Source organism: Mirounga leonina, unplaced genomic scaffold (genome assembly GCF_011800145.1).
Source record: "Mirounga leonina isolate KUSES-001 unplaced genomic scaffold, KU_Mleo_1.0 Mir_151, whole genome shotgun sequence".
NCBI lineage: Eukaryota > Metazoa > Chordata > Mammalia > Carnivora > Phocidae > Mirounga > Mirounga leonina.
The window spans coordinates 53,314,215-53,338,582 of record NW_023270377.1 but is presented as its reverse complement, the minus strand read 5'-3'; the positions used below and the strand labels follow the sequence as shown (position 1 = coordinate 53,338,582).

The window sequence follows — 24,368 nt, the reverse complement described above, 5'->3', positions numbered from 1 at the left end:
AGGGACGTTATTAAAAACTTTTTTTGGTTTTTGGGGTTTTCTTGATTACACGAGAGCCTTGGATACTGGCAAGCAAATGAAAACAGCTGAATCCTGAATCTAATCAAATTGATTTATATTATTTGAGGCTTCAATTAGCCTATTCTGTCTTCCTCCTACCACCCCCTCTGTATATGTATGTATCGCGATTACTACCTACGATTATGTTTTAATGAGTATCTTACTGTAAGTTCACATAGCCACTTTTTCAAAACATATTAACATCCACATAACTATGGCAGTACAATATTTCAGCACTCAGATTTGTTTCTAAAATTTATTTTTTGCCCCGATATCTTAAAAACAAGCCCAAACGTGATATAGCTCTCTTTAAAGGTTGAGTAACTGAGGTAATAATGATGAAACAAAATAAATGCACTATTTCAAAGAGTTGTCTATGTGCCAGCTACAGAGTAAGAAACCCCTAAATCATAGTTTATATTTATATATGTGAGTATTATATAGTTATTTCTGCATTTATATATGTAATATGGCTTTCATTTGTTATTTCATAAAAACCTGCGTGCAACTGCTTCTCTATATTCTGTGAATTTATATTTTATATCAATCACTTGGTTTTGTAGCATATAGGGAAAATGAATGAACTGTGTACTCTAAGGATTCAAAATAGCACTTCACTGTTGTCACAATTGGCATGGTGAAGTTGTGAAGGAATTCCCTTTGGACTAGGTCCACTGTAGATGGGAGCCAGGGCTAATGTTAGTATCTAAACTGCATTGTTCCCATAGGACTATAGGTTTCCTCAAAACTGACAAACTACTATCAACAGTAACCCTCATCAAGGACATTGGTAGTATTTTAAGCTCAGTAGTTTTCTGCGTACGTTTTAGTGCTTATAGACTGCAATTCCAAATTGACTTGCTCTCAGGGTATCATTTAACACCGTTGATCTATAATTCATTACTTGAGCACACCAGGAGAGACAGTGTTGTGAATTGCACACTGGTAAACTACTTGGTGAAACCGTGCGTTGTATTTTTAATGTGTTCAATTATATTTAAGATCAAGTAAGTCTAAGGTTTGTGCCTGGTTTTCTTTGAAAGTATGGATTGTTATCTGAGGATTGCAATTGATGACGTCTTGATACCATATTAATATGTTTGCGGCCGCTACCAAGAGCTTTGTCAAGCAAGTTGGAGATGGAGGGAGATTAGTCCCTGTTCCAAGCCTCAGCGAGGCTGACAAATACCAACCTCTAAGTCTGGTGGTAAAAAAGAAGCGATGCTTTCTCTTTCCTAGATATAAATTTACCTCAACACCTTTTACACTGAAAGATATTCTTCTAGGAGACAGAGAAATTTCAGCTGGTAAGTTTAAATATCTGTTTGGGAGTGACGACTCATTCAGCTATATTACTGACAATCTAAACATCGGTTGTATATACTAATATTTGTAATATTTGCACATTTATAAAAGCAACTTTTCTTATGATAGTAGTATTAATGTTAAGATTAATAATATCTAAATTTATGTCGTATCAGATCTCTTATTGGTTGAATAATTTTCCAACCTATTTTGTGAAATTTATTGTATAATTTTATTTCAAATACTTTATAGACTGTTTTAACTGAATCAACTTAGAATATGACGAAATAATATATTTCGTCATCTATAAAGTGGGGTATTACTTAGTCTTACCTACTTTACAGGGTCAAATGAGATGAAAGTAATTTACATTTATTTCTTATGATTTAGTTATTGTAGTTGGTAAACTGAAATGTATTTTACAGGCTAGATTAGAAAATGAATTGACATTTTGACAAATTATTTGTTGTAAACACTGATTTTCTTTCAACCACTCAGTGGATCTTACAGCTTACAGAGTTCTTTTGGTGGAACAAAGAACTTGAGTTCTCTTTTAAGTACTCTATCTTTTGGTTGTTGTTAAATTAATTGAGTTGCTATTTTATTTTTTTAATTAAAAAAATTTTTTTCGTTAATAATATTTTAATAGTATTATATGGTGACAGATGGTAGCTACATTTGTGGTAAGTATGGCATAACGCATAAATTTGTTGAATCACTATGCTGTATACCTGAAACTCATGCAACATTGTGTGTTAACTACACTCAAATAAAAAAATTAATTTTTTTAAAAAAGTTCATTTTCTAGCAGGAGTGATATTTTACATGTTTTAAGATGTTTACATGTTTGGGGGCGCCTGGGTGGCTTAGTTGGTTAAGCGTTGCCTTCGGCTCAGGTCATGATCCCAGGGTCCCTGGATCGAGCCCCATGTCAGGCTTCCTGCTCAACGGGGAGCCTGCTTCACCTTCTCCCTCTGCTGCCCCCCCTGCTTTTGCGCACACTCTCTCTCTCTCTGTCAAATAAATAAAATCTTCAAAAAAAGTGTTTACATGTTTTAACAATAAAGTCATAATTTATGTAAATATATTTATTGTTTTTTAATTTAAATGAGTTGCTGTTTTAAATCTTGGCTTGAGATGTCACCTTTCTCAACATTTATGTAAGGGAGTCTTAAATACTAAATTAATGCATTACTATATATAATCTATGTTAGATGAAATCAAGACACTTAAAAATATTGATTTCCTTTCCATAAAGGTATTTCATCTTATCAGTTACTGAATTATGAAGATGAATCAGATGTTTCCCTCTATGGAAGACGAGGCAACCATATTGTGAATGATGTTGGGATTAACGTCACTGGATCAGATTCTGTTGCAGTTAAAGCTTCATTTGGTGTGGTGACCAAACATGAAGTGGAAGTATCAACGTTACTCAAGGAAATTACTACACGGTCAGTAGAATAATAATATGCTTCAGTGTTTTTTTTAAAGATTTTATTTATTTATTTGACAGAGAGAGAGATAGCCAGAGAGGGAACACAAGCAGGGGGAGTGGGAGAGGGGGAAGCAGGCTTCCCGCTGAGCAGAGAGCCCGATGCAGGGCTCGATCCCAGGACCCCGGGATCATGACCTGAGCTGAAGGCAGACGCTTAACGACTGAGCCACCCAGGCGCCCCGCTTCAGTGTTTTCATTAAATATTTTAATTGTATAAACTTTGTTATAAAGAATGCTGAAAGCATTCAGGATAATTTATTTGTTTTATTTGTTGGAAAAACTACAAATTAGCAATACATCCAGACTTTAGATATGGGTAGATATCCAGAATCACTTGGTGTAAACAGAATTTTTAATTTTTCCACAAAATTGCTTTGGTCCTGTACCCATTTGCTAAATTATTAGATTAAAAGAATACACTGGGGTGCCTGGGTGGCTCAGTCGGTTAAGCAGCCGACTCTTGATTTCAGCTCAGGTCATGATCTCAGGGTCCTGGAATTGAGCCCTGTGTCTGGCTCTGTGCTTGGTAGGGAGTCTGCTTGAGGATTCTCTCTGTCCCTCTCCCTCTGCCCCTCCCTCTGCTTGCACGCTCTCTCTAATAAAAATAAGTCCTTAAAAAAAAAAGGAATACACTAATCTGCTTGCAACAAATATACTAAAGGAATCTCTTCCGACAGTCTCCTATAATAAGCATGTTTTAAGAAAAGTGAAAGGAGAGGCAGATTACTAGTAGCTATTGAGCATATTTTCTGATTTGTATTAGACCTGCCTTGATTTACTTTTAGTTAAGGTGGACCATGAATGAGTAACACATGACAGCAAGAATGTACTCGATTGGGGCACCTGGGTGGCTCAGTCGTTAAGCGTCTGCCTTCGGCTCAGGTCATGATCCCAGGGTCCTGGGTCGAGCCCTCCATCGGTCTCCCTGCTCAGCGGGAAGCCTGCTTCTCCCTCTCCCTCTCCCCCCGCTTATGTTCCCTCTCCTGCTGTGTCTCTCTCTGTCGTAAATAAATAAAATCTTAAAAAAAAAAAAAAAAAAAGAAATGTACTCAATTATATGTAATTAGATGTGACAGATTCTTGTGACTATCTCTATCTTTATTCTAGAAAAATTAATTTTGACCACAGCTTGATACGTCAGACAAGGAGCAGCAGAAAGGCAGTATTGTGTGTGGTCATGGAAAGCATTCGAACTACACGACAGTGCTCACTGTCTGTGCATGCTGGAATTCGCGGGGAAGCCATGCGGGTAAACCACACTCATTAGGTTTCTCTCTCTTTTTTTTTTTTCCAAGATTTTATTTATTTGACATTGAGAGACACAGCAAGAGAGGGAACACAAGCAGGGGGAGTGGGAGAGGGAGAAGCAGGCTTCCCCCTGAGCAGAGAGCCCGATGTGGGGCTCGATACCAGGACCCTGGGCTCATGACCTGAGCCAAAGGCAGTCGCTCAACCAACTGAGCCACCCAGGCGCCCCTCATTAGGTTTCTCTTGCTAAAAATGTGCAATGGGAATTTTTTTAAAAAGTACTCAATTTCTAAAGAGATGTGTGTATTTTGTCAAATGTTGAGATTAAAGAGCTACAAGTGTATATAGGATTTTGCACAGTGATAGTTTTGTTTTAGAATTTTTAAAAAATCCAAGAAAACTTCGATTCTAAATGTGTATTATAATACAAACAAAACATTAATCCTTATGAAATAATGTATACTGGAGTCCTTCCTATGATTATTTAAATGATGGTTGTTTTTTTTTTTTTCCCATAGAAAAAGAGCTTTAAATGATGTTTTAAGAATAAAAGTTGAGGAGCGCCTGGGTGTCTTAGTCATTAAGCGTCTGCCTTAGGCTCTGGTCATGATCCCAGGGTCCTGGGATTGAGCCCGGCATGGGGTTCCCTGCCCTGAGGGAAGCCTGCTTCTCCCTCTCCCACTCTCCCTGCTTGTGTTCCCTCTCTCACGGTCTCTCTCTCTCTGTCAAATAAATAAATAAAATCTTCAAAAAAAAAAGAATACAAGTTGAATGCTTATGTTGAATTCTTGATTTTCTTTTTAAGTGATGTATTTTATACTTGAATTTTTAAAAGTTGATTTTATATTATTTTAATTTTTCTAAAATTAAAAAAACATGCTTCATTCAATGTTAAATACCTTAAAAAACACTCTTGGAAGTTATTTGTGTTTAGTTCTCAGCTTAGCATTATTTGTCTTTGTCATTCATATAGTAATGACACATAATAATGGCTTGATTGGTCTTATTAAAATCAGTTGTTAGAAAGAGTTCAATGAAAAACTTCAGGAATCTTTGCAAATAAAAGTTCTGTTCAGTGGCTACATTTAGCTGTCCGGTGAGTTGTGTAACACTGGACCATTCTGGGGGCACAAACTGAAACACTTATTTAATTGTTGGAGATTTTTTTGGTAAAGAAGTTGATGATTGCTTTGGAAAGCTGCTGAAAACTCCAGGGGCTTTAGAACAATTGACAGAGTAGGCTGAAAATAACTGTAGCACTTAAATAGTTGGTTTGTGGTTGAAAGAAAAGGTGTCTATGTCAACATTACTGTTGCGGTTGCACTAATCATTGGCCCTAGTACCAATGTTAGTGAGAAGGTGGTGGTGCGTGGTAGTCCCTAGATCGTGAGACCCCACTGGACCATTTGGACTTGGTTAAATTCAATGGGGTAATTGGTTTTTGTCTTAATAGTAAGATTGTATGAGATGTTTTGTTTCTCTAAAAAGCTATCCTTGTGTGTTATCCTCCTTAATAATGTTATTTACTTATTTACTATAGTTTCATTTTACGGATGAACAGAATCCCAAGGGAAGGGACAAAGCTATTGTTTTTCCAGCACACACAACCATAGCTTTCAGCGTTTTTGAACTCTTCATTTACTTGGATGGTGCCTTTGGTAAGTGAATGATTTGCATGCAACCCTGAAATGATTATACTTTTAAGAAGAATTTAATGAGAAACAAGCACATACATACTCTCTCTGTGTAATTGTGGAAGAAGATATTCACAGCACTGTCAATCTTATGCCTTCCCAGTAGCTGGGAAGGACCCTCTGGTCCTATTTACCCACTACCTCTTTTCTGCTTCTTGGTGAGAGCTGCAGACTCCCTACCACCCCACTTAGGATTATAGATAAGAGCTCAAGTGCAATCCACTGACAAAGTATTCCTTGACTTACATGGGGAGATAATAGATGATCTTCTAATAGGTCGTTTTTGATGATGGCAAATAGAGGAGTGGGTAGATATTTAAGATGCCTGTTGGTGTCAGGGCGTCCAAGCTAAGATAGCCAAAGACAAGTTCTTTTCAGTTTTACCTCTCATAGACCCAGCTTCCCCCCCAACTCTCCCTAAAAAATAACTTTGACAATATAAACACTTACCGTAAAATTGTCTTTATATACCTTACAGAATACCTGTATACCTTATATAATACCTCAGTGCAGCTCACTTTAGACTTCGACATTTCACAGGTCTTTAAGATTAGGAGGCCAGCCACCTCAAAGGACTAGGCAAGGGAGACCCCTAGCCATGGTAATTTATAAGCATTTTTAGACCTGTTTTTGTTTCTGTAGTTCTATGGGAGGAGAGAATAGGGAGTCCAGAAACATGACAAAACATGCTAATTACAGTCTATTTGGGACGCTTCAGATGTAGGTTTTTACAATTATATTGATTGTTAGGAGGAGTATAAACTGATAGAACTGATATAGCTATCAAAATTTAAAATGTGCATATGCTTTGGGGAATTTATCCTACAGATATACTTACACATATGGGAAGTGATATGGGTATAAGGATATTCAGCTAGTGATAATGAAAGACTGGAAATAACCTTAAGATCTATTATCAGTAACTAGTTCAATAATGGTACATTCATAACTATGGAATACTATGAAGCCATTAAGAAGAATGAGGTATAGAGCCTGACATGGAATAACGTCTAGGGGACATTTTAAAGAAATGTGCATAGTATATAACTATTTGAGCCTAAATAATTTTATGTGTATACATACATACATACATACATACATACATACATACATATATATATTCTTTTATGCTTGTAAAATATATGGAGTATTTCTGGAAGTATACTTAAGAAACTTAACAGTGGTCACTTCTGGGGTGGAAAACTGAGGCTGGGGTCCAGGGTAGACTGGAGACTTGTTACTGTATCCCCCTTTTGTAGTCTGGATTTTGTACCATGTGAATATTAGCTTTTCCAAAAACATATAAAATTTAACTTAAAAAATACAGTGAATGGCATGTACCAGGATTCATCAGCCACAACTAAAACTCGCAATTAAATGAGTTGTTCAAGTTATAACATCTAAAAATTTTTTTTATAGACCTTTGTGTCACTTCAGTGTCAAAAGGAGGATTTGAGAGGGAAGAAACCCCAACATTCACGCTGCTCTACAGGCTGAGGAATATTCTATTTGAGAGAAGTATGTCTGTTGAAGAGTATTCCAAATGTTTCTTTTCTTCTCGGGTTAATACTCGAATTTATCCAATCAGTACTCCTTGTCTGTTAAGGAGGAATTTAAATTTAAAAGCCAAATCATTCCATGACTGATGGTTTAGATTCACGTACGTATAAAGGCGGGTTGGTTTTATATTTCTTATGCGACTTCTAACACATTTCTCTGTTTTTGTGCTTTCAGATAGAAGAGTGATGGATGCCATTTCTCGTTCACAGCTGTACTTAGATGATCTTTTTTCTGACTACTATGACAAACCTCTCAGCATGACTGATATTTCTCTCAAAGAAGGGACTCATATCCGAGTTAACTTGCTTAATCACAACATTCCAAAAGGACCTTGCGTACTCTGTGGAATGGGGAACTTTAAAAGGGAGACGGTTTATGGGTGCTTTCAGTGCTCTGTCGATGGGCATAAGTATGTGAGACTTCATGCGGTTCCTTGTTTTGATGTTTGGCACAAGAGGATGAAATAAAATGGAAAGTGAATGTAGTGGGTTTTTTTTTTTTTTTTTTAAAGATTTTATTTATTTATTTGACAGAGAGATAGAGAGAGAGCACAAGTAGGCAGAGAGGCAGGCAGAGGGAGAGGGAGAAGCAGACTCTCCACCGAGCAGGGAGCCCGACGTGGGGCTCGATCCCAGGACCCTGGAATCATGACCTGAGCCGAAGGCAGACGCCCTGAATGTAGTGTTTTAGGTGCAACTGTGCCACACATCTTTCCAAAATCATCCAGGTATGCTTTGATGAATTGTGGCAAATTAAAGAGGGAGAAGAAAGAGAAATTAACCTGTCCGGGCATCATTTTCTTCATTTATAAACGTGGAGATGATAATAGAGTCTGCCCTATAGATTATCATAAAGATTAATATTACTTATGTGAAAAAGGTTTAAATGCAAAATTCAAAATATAGATGTTCCTTCATGAAATCTTCCAGTTACTTTAGAACTATATTTGGGATTCGGCTATTGTTTTAGATAACTTTACATAGTGATTTTTCTAAATATCAATTTTATCTTTAATTGAATTTTAATATTTAAGAAAGACAGGAGGTTAAAAGTGGTGACTTTATGGTGCTTGAATCATTGCCCTAGGTCTGGTAAAATGAGGAAAATGTGTTAATAATTTAATATAATCCTAAATGTTTAATTGTGGTATCAGATGAAAAGCACACTGGGCTCAGTGTGGGGTTTTATGGACACAGTTCACAGGGTGACTGATAGCAGTATGCCATTGTGTGATGTACACATGCTCACTAGTTTTGTCTTTATAAAAACTCATTACTGTCATTTTAAAGTTAAGGCAGCTAGGACACCTTTATTCTTTCTCCTTTGAATATGTTTAAAATATTTAACATATTCAGTTCTGAGAGATCTTTTTCAGCTACTCTATAAGACATCTGAAATTTTTCATCGACAAACAGCCTAAATTATTAATTTATTACATGCCCTTATTAAAATAATTGCAGAAGTAATGAAAATTCTAGAACTCAAAATGTAGTGACAGCAATCACTACTAGGTATATGCCTATGAAAGCATAAAGCAATCGTGTAACTACAAAATACCTGATTAGTTACGTAGAATGATTAAAATTTTATTTATTTAAATGTGATTAGAGTTTTAGAATCAATCTCCATTTTACATCATCTATAATTTTTAAAAACAAGTTTAAAAGCACTTGGAAAACAATGGGACAGAAAGGATAGAATTATGAACAGAATGTATTATGGAATGATTTCCATGTATATCTTCTTCCACTGTATTTGTGTTTTGAGAAGAATATATGAGTCAAATGCAAATATGAGTATACTGATTGCAAAATGCTCTAGTGACTTTTTTTTATATAGAAAACGGGGGCAGTTTCCAAACCAAAACATAATATGGAGTCACCAACTTCGTTCATTTCAACAGAGCAGGTTTTCCTGAGGGAAGTGAAGGAACAAGAATTGGCAATTGAGCAAGTGAGGAGTTACAAAATTAGGTACAGGCATGATGAAGCACTCTTGGGAGGAAAGGAAAGATAGCAAAGGTTTTGGTTTTATGAAGTGTCAAACTCTGTGCTATGCATATGTGATATCTGTTAATCTGGTGTTTTTTGCGTTACCCCTGAACTTTTAGATAATAGAATTTCTGGCAGTGTATCTAAAGAGGTTAAAAGATGAACACTGAACAATGGTTTGGAAAGAGTAAGTTTCAGAAAATGGAAAAAGCTTTGGTTTGAACTCACTTGTTTGGAGCAGAGCTATTTAATCTTGACCATACCTTTCTACATATGCAGTGGGCAAAACCTTACGTGGTCCAATAAATAACGTGCACTTTCTTTGACACCAGGGTGATCTTCTACAGCATCTCTTACCTCCTATTCTCAACAAGTTGGATGTCATGGCTTGACCATGACACAAAACTGTTATTGCAGTGTATATCCCCGTTTGTATCCTCATTTGATATCCTCACGTGTAAAATAAATTCTACGCATTTTCAAAAATTTGATGGGGTAGCAGTTTGTAATGCTCATTCATGATCAAGAACAAGAATATCGTGGGGCGCCTGGGTGGCTCAGTTGGTTAAGCGACTGCCTTCGGCTCAGGTCATGATCCTGGAGTCCCTGGATCGAGTCCCGCATCGGGCTCCCTGCTCGGCAGGGAGTCTGCTTCTCCCTCTGACCCTCCCCCCTCTCATGTGCTCTCTCTCTATCTCATTCTCTCTCAAATAAATAAATAAAATCTTTAAAAAAAAAAAAAGAACAAGAATATCGTAAAATGAAGTGACATAGGATAGAGGTACATAGAGAAAGGGAACTGGAAACTAAGAAATACCATGGCATTAACTTAAAACGATCAAGACAAAAAGTTAGGGATGGTAGATCTAAAGGCCTACAAGAAGGAAGAGGAGGTAGCACATTTATAATGATCTCTAAAGGAGTACAGACTCAGAGCAGTATGATTTCATTATGTCTGCTATGTAAGAGGCACAAAGTCTTTGGTCTGATCAATTACCTTTAAACATTCTCCATTGAAGGGGCACCTGCGTGGCTCAGTTGTTAAGTGTCTGCCTTCGGCTCAGGTCATGATCCCAGGGTCCTAGGATCGAGGCCTGCTTCTCCCTCTCTCTCTGCCCCTCCCCCAGCTTGTGCTCTCTTCCTCTCTCTCAAATAAATAAATAAAATCTTAAAAAAAAAATAAACATTCTCCATTGGAATAATGACCAAAGGCCAGAGCTTGCACCAGAAAGTACAGAGACTGTGTTAAGGCTCTCTATGGGACAGAGCTATACAACTAGTATTTTCCTATATGCATACAAAAGGAAAATTTGTTTAGTCCTCTGATTTTTATATCCCTCTCTTTGTAATGCTATGAAATGTATAAACAAATGAAATGTTCATTCCTGGGTCCTAATGAATATTTTCAATATATGGGGCATTTTTACAATCAAACGTTAAAAGTTGGATATTTAAATATTTATACATGTTGTTAAGGTTAGAGCTGGGAAGGATTTGTAAATTTTGACATAGGTGTCCTCCTATCTCCTGAAGGGGGAGAACTGACCACTGGGACATGGAGGTCTATTTCATGGTGCTGCAATTCGTGTTCACAGAATAAAGCAGTAGGAAACACAATTATACCTTTCCTGAACGTTAAATTTGCAAAATAATGCACATTTATTATGTCAAAATTACATGTATTGAGGGGATCAAAATATGTTCTCATGGGAAGAAAACAGAAAATACAAGTTCTAGAAAAGTGACTTTGTTTTATATATAAAGTACAGTAAGTAAAGACAATTTAGAAATAAAAATATACTATAGTTCATCATGTTGATATACATTGTATTCCTTGGAAGAAATGAAGCCATCACCATCATGGTCATTCTTCTTAAAAATATCTTCTAAAACTGCATTCCGATATGACTTGTCACGTGGCTTGTCATCTTTTTCAAATTCCCTTTTCAGGTAGTGATTTATCTAGAGGGCCAAAATAATGTCTTTAACAAAAAAGTACCACAGTAAATTTTCAGTAACTTTAAGGAAATGTTTACATAAGAAAACTCAACTCTAAGGCTACTTACAATAAGTGATATAAAATTTTTAAAAACTGTTTAAGGTTTTATTCCTTTAACCTGTGAAGCAATTTTTCTGAAAAGAAACATCTTCAAATTAGCTTCACCTGAGGTTATAGATGGTTAGGGGTACATACTCAAAGATTGACATCTGAATTGAGTTTTGTTGAAACTTTTCCAATAATCTATACTGTCCACATTATGAAAGGAAAATCAGGAAAATCATTCTTAAAGATTTCTAATAATTAGTGAATAAAACCCAAATTGGCATTTTTATAATCTCTAAAATTAATGCATATATTGTATTATCAATAAAATTCAACCATAGGTTTTGAAATAAAATTTAATTTTCCTAATTTTTCTATGCTTCTATAACTCTCCTTCAAATCTACATAACTATGGCAATCTCTATAATAATAAGAACAAATAAAGAACAGGTATTAAGTATTGTTTCTCTGTATAATATGACATTTCTACTAGCCACATGGGACTACCAAACATTTGACACATGGCTAGATCAAACAGAGATATGCTACTCTAAGGGATAAACACACAACAAATTTTAAAGACAATAAAAAATAATTGATAATTTTTACATTGATTTCATGTTGAAAGGGAAATATTTTAGATATATTTAGTTAGATAAAACAGTATTAAAATTCATTTCACCTGTTTCTTTTTGCTTTTTTAAGATGTGGCTACTAAAATTTTTAAAATATATATATTTGACTCAATTCTATTTCCAATGGAAAGTACTAATATATATAATAACTAAAGAAAGCAATGTGCAATAATCTGGAACTGCTGTTCAGCAAGTCTGGGTATTTTAAAGGCAAGAGTATTTTTGAAAGCTGAAGTTGAACTCTGACAGGTTTTTAGCAGTATGTATCCCAACTCAGTCCATCATGAGTAGACTTTATTTTAGAATGATCAGTGGATCTTAATGAAGGATAGATCAACTGTTCTCAAGTGAGACTTCAGTCCTATTGAGGGAGATACATTTTTTCTTCCAGTTGAGCCTTAGCAATCCTATGTAGGTGAAAAGAATTTTAAAGAACCTCAAATATTCCTCAGTTTCTAAGTAAATAGATTTTCATAACCAATATTACTGGCTCTCAGGACGTACTTTTCTAGTACACTGTAGTAGAGAGGTACAAAAAGGCAGCGGGTAAGAACATAACCTTAATTTTGCTGACAATGAGTTCCACACTATTTCTACTTCATAATTTAAGAAAAATACTGTGTTCCTCTTCTCTCTCACCTTATACTAAAGAAATAATTGACTCAATCTTTCTGATGATGAAGGGAGGTAGTTTTAGTTCATGTTTCAAATCTAGGCTTTGTCATGTACTTGCTGTGTGATCTTGGACAAATAATTTAACCTCTCTGGACCTCAATTTTGTCATCTGTAAAAGGAGGGAAACAGTATCTCTTTGGTAGTATTGATGTGAGGATTAGAGTAATGTTTATAGATGTCGGTGAAAGACAGTTATTATCATTCACGCATGTGAAAGTCACGCTTACCATCTAGTGATAATGCAGCTGATACCTGAAAGACATCTGGACAGACTGTTGCTAAGCAGGTCACTGTTTTGGACTTTCTCTACCTTTATTTTCCAGAAAGAACTAAAGATCCCACAAGACCTACTGAAGAGTCTTCATATTGCAGAATGTGCCTCTTTGTGTTCATTTGGTAACGAATGGTCTATGTGCCCTGGCTGAGCTCTCGGGTGCTGTGTGAATTCATCTGCTGCTGTTTACTCTAAAACTCATGAGGAGTCAACGCAAAGTATGTGCTGGCATGGATTTGCCACCCCTCTGATTGTCCTTCCTCTTAAGGAACAGGGGATCTTTTCATTCACATATCCCTCTTCCACGGCTGAGCAACAAAGGAGCTTCAGGGGAAAGTCCTTACTAATATCCTGGAGGAGGAAGTAGAATCAGGGTGGGGGAAGGACTGGAGAGGGAGAGGAAAAAGAAACAGAGAAAGGGGGCCTACTTGTCTCTTGAAATCAATGACTCACGTACCTTCTGTTCCTTAGGTGGTAGAGTCATGCATGTTAAACTGTCTCCAAATAAGAGGGGAGACAACTGGGTTATTCAATTTAAGCAAAAAGGGTATAGTCAGTGGGACTAAGTAAGGCACCAGCCTTCAACAGTACAAACATTAGCCCTGAAACATCTATGCTGGAAACTCCCCTGACAGAGGCAGGGTAGGCCATGGTTAAGAGCAAAGTAGCAGGGTGCCTGGCTAGTGCAGTCAGTTAAGCAGCCAACTCTTGGTTTTAGCTCAGGTCTGATCTCAGGGTTGTGAGATCGAGCCCTGTGTCAGGCTCCTTGCTTGGCACAGAGTCTGCTTGAGTTCCTCTCTCCCTCTGCCCCTCCTTTCTCTAAAATAAATAAATAAATCTTAAAAAAAAAAAAAAAAAGAAAGAAAGAGCAAAATAGCAGAGCCAGACTGCTGGGTTGCAGTCTGATTTTGCCACTTAGAGTGGTGTGACCTTACGCCAGTTACTTGGTCTGGGCATCATTTCCCCCTTCTATAACATAGAGATAATGACAAGTGTCTATCTCATAAACTGTCATAAAGATTAAGTGAGTTTACATACTAATGTGCTTATAGTAGTACTTGGTACTGAGAAAGTACAAAAGAAGATGACTATTATTGTTCTGACATCTTTATTAATCCCTCAATTCATATATAAGAAAAACTGGAGGGACGCCTGGGTGGCTCAGTCAGTTAAGCATCTGACTTGCGCTCAGGTTATGATCCCAGGGTCCTGGGATTGAGTCCCACATCGGGCTCCCTGCTCAGCGGGGAGTCTGCTTCTTCCTCTGCCTGCCGCTCCCCCTGCTTGTGCTCACTCTCTCTGACAAGTAAGTGAATACAATCTTTTTTTTTTTTAAAGATTGTATTTATTTATTTGACAGAGAGAGACACCGCAAGAGAGGGAACACAAGCAGGGGGAGTGGGAGAGGGAGAAGCAGGCTTTCCGACAAGCAGAGAGCCTGATGTGGGGCTTGATCCCAGGACTCCAGATCATGACCTGAGCTGAAGGCAGACGCTTAATGACTGAGCCACCCAGGCACCCCTAAATGAATACAATCTTTAAAAAAAAAAAAAAAAAAAGACTAACTGGAACGCAGAAGCTAGTTCATGAACTCCTGGCTCCTGCTTACAACTTTCTAGTGCACACCATTCAAATTCTTGCTAGCTCTTTTCCTAATCTCATGTAATCCCCACAACCCTGTGAGGTAGAAATTATTTGCACTGTTACAAATTCCTATGGTGCTGCTTGAAAAAGCTCTCTTCTTGTAGCCTAAGGTGGAAATGCCCTGTAGAGATTAGCTTGGTATTTAATTAAATTAAATTAATTTATTTATTTGACAGAGAGAGACACAGCGAGAGAGGGAACACAAGCAGAGGGAATGGGAGAAGGAGAAGCAGACTCTCTGCTGAGCAGGGAGCCCGATGTGGGGCTCGATCCCAGGACCCTGGGATCATGGCCTGAGCTGAAGGCAGACGCTTAACGACTGAGCCACCCAGGCGCCCCTAGCTTGGTATTTTAATGACCCTCTGGCAGGGAGAAAGGCAACTGAACAGGATGACTCATTACAAGTTTTATATTGAAAAAGCACATTTTCTTCTTGGAGCTTAGATTTTTTAGTAACCAGCTCTATAAAAGCAAAGTAATCAGCCCATGCTCAGCAGAACTAAAAAATAACAGATGTAACAGAGATGTATTTAAATTGTGATGAAAAAAATAGACTGTACACATGGAATTTGTTTGAATTACCTCTGTTTTAGAGAGTTGCCTGTCATTGTCCGTGTCTATCTGTTTAAATGTTTCAATGCTTCGTGGTCCTTTGGTCACAGCATAAAGTTCAATCTCAAAAATCAATGTTGCATCAGGTGGAATCTTGCCTTCTGCTAAAGGTATAATTTTTAACAGTTTAACTTACATGAAGATAATGTTCAAATATTTATTCATGAATAGCCATTACAGCATTATGATTATATTATTTCATATTTATAAAAACTGCTTACCAAACACTTTTAAGTAATTTTTTTCCATTTTTTTTTTTTAAAGATTTTTTTTTTTAAGATTTTATTTATTTATTTGAGACAGAGAGAATGAGAGAGACAGAGAGCACATGACAGGGGGAAGGGTCAGAGGGAGAAGCAGGCTCCCTGCCGAGCAGGGAGCCCGATGCGGGACTCGATCCCGGGACTCCAGGATCATGACCTGAGCCGAAGGCAGTCGCTTAACCAACTGAGCCACCCAGGCGCCCTTTTTCCATGTTTTTAAACCAAATCAGTTTTAAGGACCTCGTGGGTCATTATTTCCTGATTGAATTAAAATAAATACAACTCATGAAATTTTTATTAATATGCCCCATTATTATACAGAAGAGAGCTAGTGCAGAGAAGAAATGCAGGGGCAGAAAAATTTCAAAGTGTAAATCAGTAATCTTTTAAAAAATGATATTGTAGGGGCGCCTAGGTGGCTCAGTTGGTTAAGCAACTGCCTTCGGCTCGGGTCGTGATCCCGGAGTCCTGGGATCGAGTCCCACATCGGGCTCCCGGCTCAGCGGGGAGCCTGCTTCTCCCTCTGACCTTCTCCCCTCTCATGCTGTTTCTCTCTCTCTCTCTCAAATAAATAAAATCTTTAAAAAAAAATATGATATTGTATAGTTATTTGGAAGCATGAATAAAACATATGTTTCAGTGTATTTCAAATCCTTTGTAGACATTAAAAAATAAGTGCAATGACAGAATAACAGTAACAATTTTATAAAATCTCTAATCACAATAAAAAGTTTTATTAAGTTGAACAGTCCTCTTCTTTTTTTTTTTTTTTAAAGATTTTATTTATTTATTTGAGAGAGAGAGAATGAGAGACAGAGAGCATGAGAGGGGGAGGGTCAGAGGGAGAAGCAGACTCCCTGCCGAGCAGGGAGCCCGATGCGGGACTCAATCCCGGGACTCCAGGATCATGACCTGAGCCGAAGGCAGTCGCTTAACCAACTGAGCCACCCAGGCGCCCCTGAACAGTCCTCTTGAATAAAGTTAACCTATTCACTCATCTGTGACATGATGTCACAGATGATCTTAGCAAGCTCTGGGCTATTTCAGATGGCCGTTTCATAAAAATAACCTGTAGAAATGATGTGCTAAGAGGCAGGGGTTAGTTTGTGTCACCAGTATTGCCCAGGGTCTCCCAGAGTCTCGTCCATTATAGGCACTCAAATATTTGTTGAACGAATGCCCCTATGGCTTATTTTTAAAATGGCTGCTTGTTCTCTAAAGGAAATAGTAATTTCTTTAATGAAAGTAGAGAATTCTTGCTAAAGTATTTATATAACCCAAAAAGAAAAGAGCTTGAAAGTTATAGCCAAAAGGAGAACTGGATCCGTCATCTCCAAAGCCAGGACACAGAAAAATCTACTCATGCATCCTATGACTAATGAAGTTCCAAGCTATGTAACCACCTATTACCTGACTTTAGAATAAAAAAAGAAAAATAAAAAAATAGAAAAAAAAATGATCATTTTTACAAAATCCATTCTTATTCTGTCCAGTTACAATCTCCTTACAACAGGGGAATAACTAATGATAATAAAGACAACCTCAAAACACAAATTCAAATTTCTTAAGAGAAAATATTACACGTACATATGAAGTTTCTGAATAATTGTACTGTAAATACAGAAAATACTGCCAATTAGGTTTTGTCTTACAAAGAAATTAGAGCATAAAAAGGAGAAAAAGGTGAATTTGCTATAGAATTACTTGTATTTAGAGAAGCAGATCAAAGACGTAGGAGTTAATGTAAAGAATCTATACATACCACTGTACTGTTAATTAAAGCACTAAAAGTCACATGCATTTCAGGACATGCAGGGTGCTCTGTCATATGAAGAAAGGGTACTGCACAGAGGAAAGCCTTCTTCAAGTACTGCCTAAAATAAAGTTAGAGCTCATGTTAGGTCTCAATAACAACTTATTTAAAAAAGCTTATTTGACAAGAAGTGGTTTGTTAAGCATTATGTATGGTCTCCACTGCAATTTTTACATAACTTAATCCTACCTATTGTAATGCTCCACCGCAATTTACGTAATCTAATCCTACCTATTGTAATGCAGGTAAGCTAGCAATTAAGTATGTTCCAAAGAACATACTTTTGTTGGGCCACAGTTTCCTTATGTGTAAAACAAAAGTGCTGGTGGTGTTACTAATGAGATTCATCATTTTTATGTTTATTGGGGACACCTCAAACTGAATACAAACTAACTTCTTCAAAGTTAAACTTGTACCTCTCTGCAGCAACGGTCTGGTTTATTAATAGCTTAGGCAGCCTGGGTAGTCATTCATAGCTAAGCATAAACTAGTTTACAAAAAGGATAACTAAGTGGTCATTTGCTATAGGGAAAGGGGGCCCGATAGAATGGATGAGCACATATTGATGAGAGATGTGGTTAAAATGAGATTAAAAAGTCTAAAAGGCAAACTTTGCCTGTATCATCTTGCCTGGAATTGGCCTCAACTTATGACAATATTTTTGGGCAAGTATTACATTCAATTTAATTTATCTTCAATTTTTTTTCTCTCCCTCTCCCAGATTCCTCTACAACTAAAAATAGGATGTACAAATTATGGTTCCATGGAAGCTATTTGATGGGACCAAATGACTGGCCAAAAGCATTGAGAACGAAGCTGTAGTTACCTGGAACTGTCTCCTTAGGAGTTTTCAGTCTGATTGGGTCTGCCTTGTGCCACTAACCTCCCTGCAATCCAGTTTGGGGCAGGGATCCCCTGCTCTTGCTGGAAAGAACAGGTGAGGGGATTGCTACTATTAATGAATTAACAAAACAGCCTCAAAGAGAGTGTGCCATTCAACGAAATATTTGGGAGTAATGACAGTATCTCATTGTAGAAAACTAATCTTTAATGACTTCAATTATATACTAAATATTTCAAATAGGTGGAGTTAGCAAGGATTCTAAATATTATGAGGAGGAAATGATTCTTTATAGTCTTCACACAGCAACAGCGAGCAAAGACCTAATTGAGAATGCAAAGTAAAAACCATCCCTCTGCCAGGCTGACCATTTTCCCCCTTTTAAAAACTTTCCCTCTTTATTCAGCTCCATTTTTAATTTTGGCAATTAAAAACATTTTTAATTTTGGAAAAGTTGATATATGCACATGGCAAAAAATTTAAACAGTACAAAATATTGGAGAGTAAGAAGAAATCTCCTTACTCTTGACCCTCAGGTTTCCTTCTCAGGAACACTTAATGTCATCAGGTGACTATATATCCTTCCACATATAATCTGTGTAGATTCATGATGCATATGTGAAATTCTCCCCCTCACATGTAAGATCTTTGAGGATAGGAAATGGTTTCTTCTTTGTACATTGGCTTATGCTCAAGGCCTGGAACAGGGCCTGGCATTGATGCGTAATAAATACTCCTTGCATGAATACATTCTATCCCACTTTATTTTATTTTTATTTTTTTAAAGATTTTATTTATTTATTTGAGAGAGAGAGAATGAGGATGGGTGGGGGAGGTGAGGAGGGGCAGAGGGAGAGGGAGAAGCAGACTCCCCGCTGAGCATGGAGCCCAATGCGGGTTTGATCCCAGGACCCTGGGATCATGACCTGAGCAGAAGGCAGACACTTAACCAACTGAGCCACCCAGGTGCCCCATCCCACTTTATTTTTAACAAATTAATACATATGGTTCTATAGCATTCTTTTTATTGGCTGCACCATAATCCATTGTATAGCTATACCATATTTAACTAATTCCCTCTTGATGGATACTCAGGTAGTTTCCAGTTTTTTGCCACCAAATAAAAGTCCGTAATGAATGTTCTTTTATATATACCTGAATGTACATTCCTGTAACTAGAACTACTGGGTCAGAGGATATGTACTTTTAAATCTTTTTTTTTTTTTAAAGATTTTATTTATTTGACAGAGGGAGTCATAGCGAGAGAGGGATCACAAGCAGGGGGAGCGGGAGAGGGAGAAGCAGGCTTCCTGCTGAGCAGGGAGCCCGATGTGGGGCTTGATCCCAGGACCCTGGGATCATGATTTGAGCTGAAGGCAGACGCTTAACGACTGAGCCACCCAGGCACCCCTATGCTTTTAAATCTTGATAGAAATGGTTAGAAAGGTCGAGTGACTTACATTCCCAGCAATAATGCATGAGAATGCTGGTTTTCTATACCTGTGCTAACTTTTATGCCTTTGACAATCTGATGAGTGAAAATGGTGTCTCATTTTGTTTTGATTTCCCTTTATTTAATTATTAATGAAACTAAGTATTCCCATAGATTTAAAGGTCATTTGTATTTTTTTTGTTAGTGGGCTGCTTGCCTATTTCTAGGGCTAGGTCATTTTTATTATTGGTTAGTGAGTCTTCACAGTAGTTGCAAAAATTTTCCCCATTTATCTGCTTTACCTAGGTTCTCAGATCTTACAATAGGATTTTAAAAATAGGTAAGATATTGAAAGCAGCAGTTCATTTCTTCCATATTTCAAGGCTGCTCCTGAATTTGGGGATTAGTGACTGAGAGCTTTTTATTTTTATTTTTTTTAAAGATTTTATTTATTTATTTGAGAGAACGAGAATGAGAGAGAGAGAGAGAGAGAGAGAGCACATGAGAGGGGGGAGGGTCAGAGGGAGAAGCAGGCTCCTCGTTGAGCAGGGAGCCCGATGCGGGACTCGATCCCGGGACTCCAGGATCATGAGCTGAGCCGAAGGCAGTGGCTTAACCGACTGAGCCACCCAGGCGCCCTGACAGCTTTTTATATTCAGATGCTCTTTTTACTACGTTCCAGTGCTGTCCTTTTACTCTAAGATCATATGTTTCAGTTTCCCGAGTTTCATGAATTTGACTTTTGTACTGCTTACCTCAGGTATATACTATAGACATTTATGTAATAATTAATAAAATAACATGTACTAAAACAAATAAAAATGACTAAGGTAGAGCTTATAGAATATACAGGATCTTTATGAGTACTGCCACTATATGAGGGAAAGAAATCTGGTCAGAGAGCTATCTTCCAACGATGTCTTATTTTCTTTATATGTAGAAAGTGGGGACCATGCTGGACTGGACTAGATACAGCTAGTTTATTGGGCCCTATGATTCTGTAACTATTTCCTCTGTGGTTTTTTATTTTATTTGGTTGTTTTTAGTGATTCAAAAATTTTTAATTGTGGGAAATACATGTAACATAAAATTTACCACTGTAACCATTCTAATTGTACAGTTCAATATATTCACATTGCTGTGCAACCAATCTCCAGAACTATTTCATCTTGGAGAGCTGAAACTCTATACCCATTAAACTACTTCTCCTATTCCACCCTCTCCCCAGCACTTTGACAACCACTCTTCTTTGAATTTGACTATTCCCCATACCTCACACAAGTGAAATCATACAGTGTTTTTTTGTGATTGGGCACTTAGTCAATGTACTCAAGGTTCATCTATGTTGTAGCATGTAGAATAATTTCCTTCCTTTTTACGGCTGAATAATATTCTATTTTATGTGTATATGTGTTGTTTATCCACTTATCTGTCAATGGACACTGGGTTATTTCCTTTTCTTGGCTATTCATGAATGGTCCTGCTATTAACATGAGTATACAAATATTTGAGACCCTGCTTTCAATTCTTTTGGATATATACCCAAAGCTATGATTTATTTTTAAATATAACTTAGAGATACAATATTAAAACACCTTACCATAGCCTTCCTTTCCATATGCAAATGAAGGGGGTATAATCACTTTCCGCTTCTCTCCAGGGCACATATCCATCATCGCAATGTCTAGGCCTTTTATGACTTGCCCAACACCAAGAACAAACCATTTGGGGTGGCCTTGATTTTGTGTCCGGCTATAATAAAAAACAACACTTAGGTAAGCTGATTTTAAGAAAAATGAAATCGAACTTTAAAATAAACCTGGACAGGAAACCTGGGTGGCTCAGTCAGTTAAGCGTCTGCCTTCTGCTCAGGTCATGATTCCAGGGTCCTGGGATTAAGCCTTGCATCGGGCTCCTTGCTTAGCGGGGAGCCTGCTTCTCCCTCTGCCTGCAGCTCCCCCTGCTTGTGCTCTCTCTCTCTCTCTCTCTATGACAAGTAAATAAATAAATAATCTTAAAAAAATACATCTGGACATGAGGTTATAATTTAAAATTGAAGTCTTCTCTCTTGTCCCATATTAGTATTCATTCTGAACCCCTTAGCGGGATGTTTGGCTCAAACTTCTTTCATAATAGCCAGAAAGAAGTATGATTTGCCCAAAGCTAGTCATTAGGAGTCATGTCATTATCTTTTTTATTGCCATCTTGCAAAAACTATTCAATAGTTACCTTTTTAATGGGTCTCCGGCCTCAAACTAGCTGCATGGCTTGTCCAAATAACTCATTTAATCTTTCTGAGTTTGTTCTAAAAAATGATAGTGCAGGTTTAGCCTCAAAAAGTCATTTGAACAATAATTAAAATTTGTATCTTTTCTTATTAAATTTATTTATTTTCTTCCAAATCGAAAGAACTAACTTTCCCCAATCCTATCTTTATAGGGTAATAGCACCAATGAAGAAAAGCCATTCTTCCTCTGAGTAATAAACTTTCAATTAAATTAGAGCAGGCAGTGGTGAGGTGAGGGGGGAAATGAGAAAACACAGGGCCCAGAAGACACCAGTGAAAGTTATTGTCGTGGTTTTTGGATACGGTTGGAAAGTGGCCCTCAGTCTGTAAATATCATGCTTCTGAAGGCCAGATAAAATCTCTTAAACTACCCTACCTAATCCTCTGTAAAGAGACTCCAACAAATGGCCAAAAAAAATGCTGAGAACATCCTTACAGACAGTACCATGACTTACCCTTCTATGGATCCCAAGGGTGGTGGCGGTGGTGGGGGTGCGTGTGTATGTAGTGTATTTCCGACAATCTCTTCGGCCAACATTTTTAATAATTTAAAAAGTAATAGTTCAATAGGGAACTACTGCGTATCAGTAGGAATGCCCCTCCCCACCCCCCCCAGGAATAAAAGGTTCAACTCTTACTGTTAAATAACAAGAACAAACCAATTAACCAACCACTAGCTTCTGGTTGGTAGAGGGAGCCTAGATTTCATGCATCAACCGGACACCGGGGCAATTCACAGCATTTCCTACCTGCAGTAGAATTTCGAACCGTCTTTAGCCAAGAAGCCGTCGTAATGGGCATTTAGCAGGTCTCCCTTCTTGCTTGTCTTAGAACAGTTTTCTGGACGGTGCAAAACTTCGATTTTCACTTCCTCTGTGCTCTCCTCTTCCTTTTGTCCCTGAGCAGTAAAAATGCCCCATACATAAAAGAAAACGATTAATCTTAAGAGAAATTGCATGATTCCTGAAGTTGGCCTCAGATGACACGGCGTTCCTTCACGCGTGTCAGTTGCGCCCAGACGCTGCGAAAGCAGCTGAGTTCCGACGCGTGGCAGGCATTGTTCCACGTCACAAAGGGCCGGGGGCGGGCCGACCTATGGCCCCGCCCCCTTCCGGCGGCGGGCCGACCTATGGCCCCGCCCCCTTCCGGCGGCGCGCTCGGCCACAGAATTTTCGTCTGTCCGCCCGGGTTCTGTCCCTCTGGTACCCGGCGCTTTGGATGGCTGTCATCAGTCGTTAAGGCAGTACGGAACACTTGCACCGCTTCTCGTTAAATCCGCATATTTTACAGAAGGTTTCCTCAGGGTTCGCTGGTAATGATCGCGTTTCCTAAAATGAAACCGGCAAAAGAATTAAACGGCCTGGAGGTGGGATGTTGTAGTCAGGGAATACGGCTGTCATTTCTGGGCGTAAAAGGTTTCTCCTCAGACCCCTAGGGCACTGGCGGGCATCGGGGGAAGCATTCTGCTTCTGGGGTGTCCTTGAAAGCACCTTCTCGGGGTGGAGGCATGCATTAAGAGGTTCCAGGCTAAGCCACGCACAATCTGACGGCCACCCGGTCGCGAGTAAACGGAGGTGTTGCCGCTCCTCGCCGCTTTAAAGGCGTTTCCCACCAGCCAACTCCAGCGATTTGGGACCTGCTGCTGGTTTGTGTTTCTATCCCCCAACCCCTCGGGGCCGCCCTCGATTTGAGGGCCCATGGGCGTTGGGGGAAAACTTGACGGTGTTCCTTCTCTTACCAGCTCTGCGAGATTGGTAACCATCCACTGTGCGCGGATGAGAAAATGAAGTTATTTGAGTATTGGGCCTTTTGTTCCAATCTCACAGCTAATGCGCAGCAGGAATTTGACCAAGTTTGACACAAAACCAGCCTTTACCCCACCCAATATTTTAGTATGAAAAACTTTCAAACATACAGAAAAATTGAATTTTATTACCCCATCACCGCGGCCTTCTAGCCATCACTTGGATTCTATCATTAACATGTAACTATATTCGACTTATTACACAACCTCTCGACCCATTCACCAATTCACCTGATTTCCCAGTGAATACCCAAAGACTTTTTACCCAAATCAGAAAAGCTTCAGCGCAGGCCTGGATTAGGTTCTGGGAAGAGAGTTCGTTCTACCTCGTCTACCTCGGCTATGCTAAGCAAAACCGCAGCCCTGGGCCTGCTTTGCTTAAAGCCTGCAGCATTTCATAAATCTGAATTATTGTCATTATGTAAGATGATCATTTCCAAACAGGATTTCTTAAAATCATTAAAGCTAGGGGAAAGCCCTTATTTCTAGAATAAAATAAATTCCAAAGTTTGGTTCCATGTTTTATATTCTAAATGAAGTAGTCGCTATCTAAGGTTAATTGTCAGCGTGGTGACTGTTCTTGGGGCCCCTCGCGATTCCTTGCCGGAGGACTCGCAGCGGCACACAGACATAGCTTCCTAGGAGGTAATTTCTTGGGCCCACTGAATGTGGGGAGGGTAGGAAGGAA

General features: G+C 38.3%; 2 protein-coding genes across 3 annotated transcripts; one reads left to right on the top strand and one right to left on the bottom strand.

Moving 5' to 3' along the window:
* The first annotated feature begins 1,156 nt into the window (after positions 1–1,156).
* Positions 1,157–7,832, top strand: PJVK (pejvakin). Its single transcript, XM_035006627.1, has 6 exons — positions 1,157–1,367; positions 2,624–2,819; positions 3,971–4,112; positions 5,652–5,769; positions 7,225–7,323; positions 7,540–7,832. The coding sequence occupies exons 1-6, from the start codon at positions 1,157–1,159 to the stop codon at positions 7,830–7,832; spliced, it is 1,059 nt and encodes a 352-aa protein (XP_034862518.1).
* A 3,159-nt stretch (positions 7,833–10,991) lies between these two features.
* Positions 10,992–23,203, bottom strand: FKBP7 (FKBP prolyl isomerase 7). 2 transcript variants are annotated; one of them, XM_035007652.1, is made up of 4 exons: positions 22,626–23,203; positions 21,190–21,341; positions 15,211–15,341; positions 10,992–11,318 (listed from the first exon to the last, which is right to left on the bottom strand). In XM_035007652.1, exons 1-4 carry the CDS (start codon positions 22,832–22,834, stop codon positions 11,157–11,159), a joined length of 654 nt encoding a protein of 217 aa, XP_034863543.1. In that variant the 5' UTR covers positions 22,835–23,203; the 3' UTR covers positions 10,992–11,156. The 2 variants fall into 2 exon arrangements, with proteins under 2 accessions (XP_034863543.1, XP_034863542.1); XM_035007651.1 differs by having other exon boundaries at positions 15,211–15,344; positions 22,626–23,202.
* Positions 23,204–24,368: the final 1,165 nt, after the last annotated feature.

Bases quoted from the DNA above. Each gene is read 5' to 3' on its own strand.
- PJVK (XM_035006627.1), top strand. From the start codon at position 1,157: ATGTTTGCGGCCGCTACCAAGAGCTTTGTCAAGCAAGTTGGAGATGGA. The intron at 1,368-2,623 runs GTAAGTTTAAAT...CTTTCCATAAAG, and splicing joins AGACAGAGAAATTTCAGCTG to GTATTTCATCTTATCAGTTA. The intron at 5,770-7,224 runs GTAAGTGAATGA...TTTTTTTTATAG, and splicing joins TTACTTGGATGGTGCCTTTG to ACCTTTGTGTCACTTCAGTG.
- FKBP7 (XM_035007651.1), bottom strand. From the start codon at position 22,834: ATGCAATTTCTCTTAAGATTAATCGTTTTCTTTTATGTATGGGGCATT. The intron at 21,342-22,625 runs GTAGGAAATGCT...TTTTTATTATAG, and splicing joins GGTTCGAAATTCTACTGCAG to CCGGACACAAAATCAAGGCC. The intron at 15,345-21,189 runs GTAAGGTGTTTT...TTATACCTTTAG, and splicing joins ATATGGAAAGGAAGGCTATG to CAGAAGGCAAGATTCCACCT.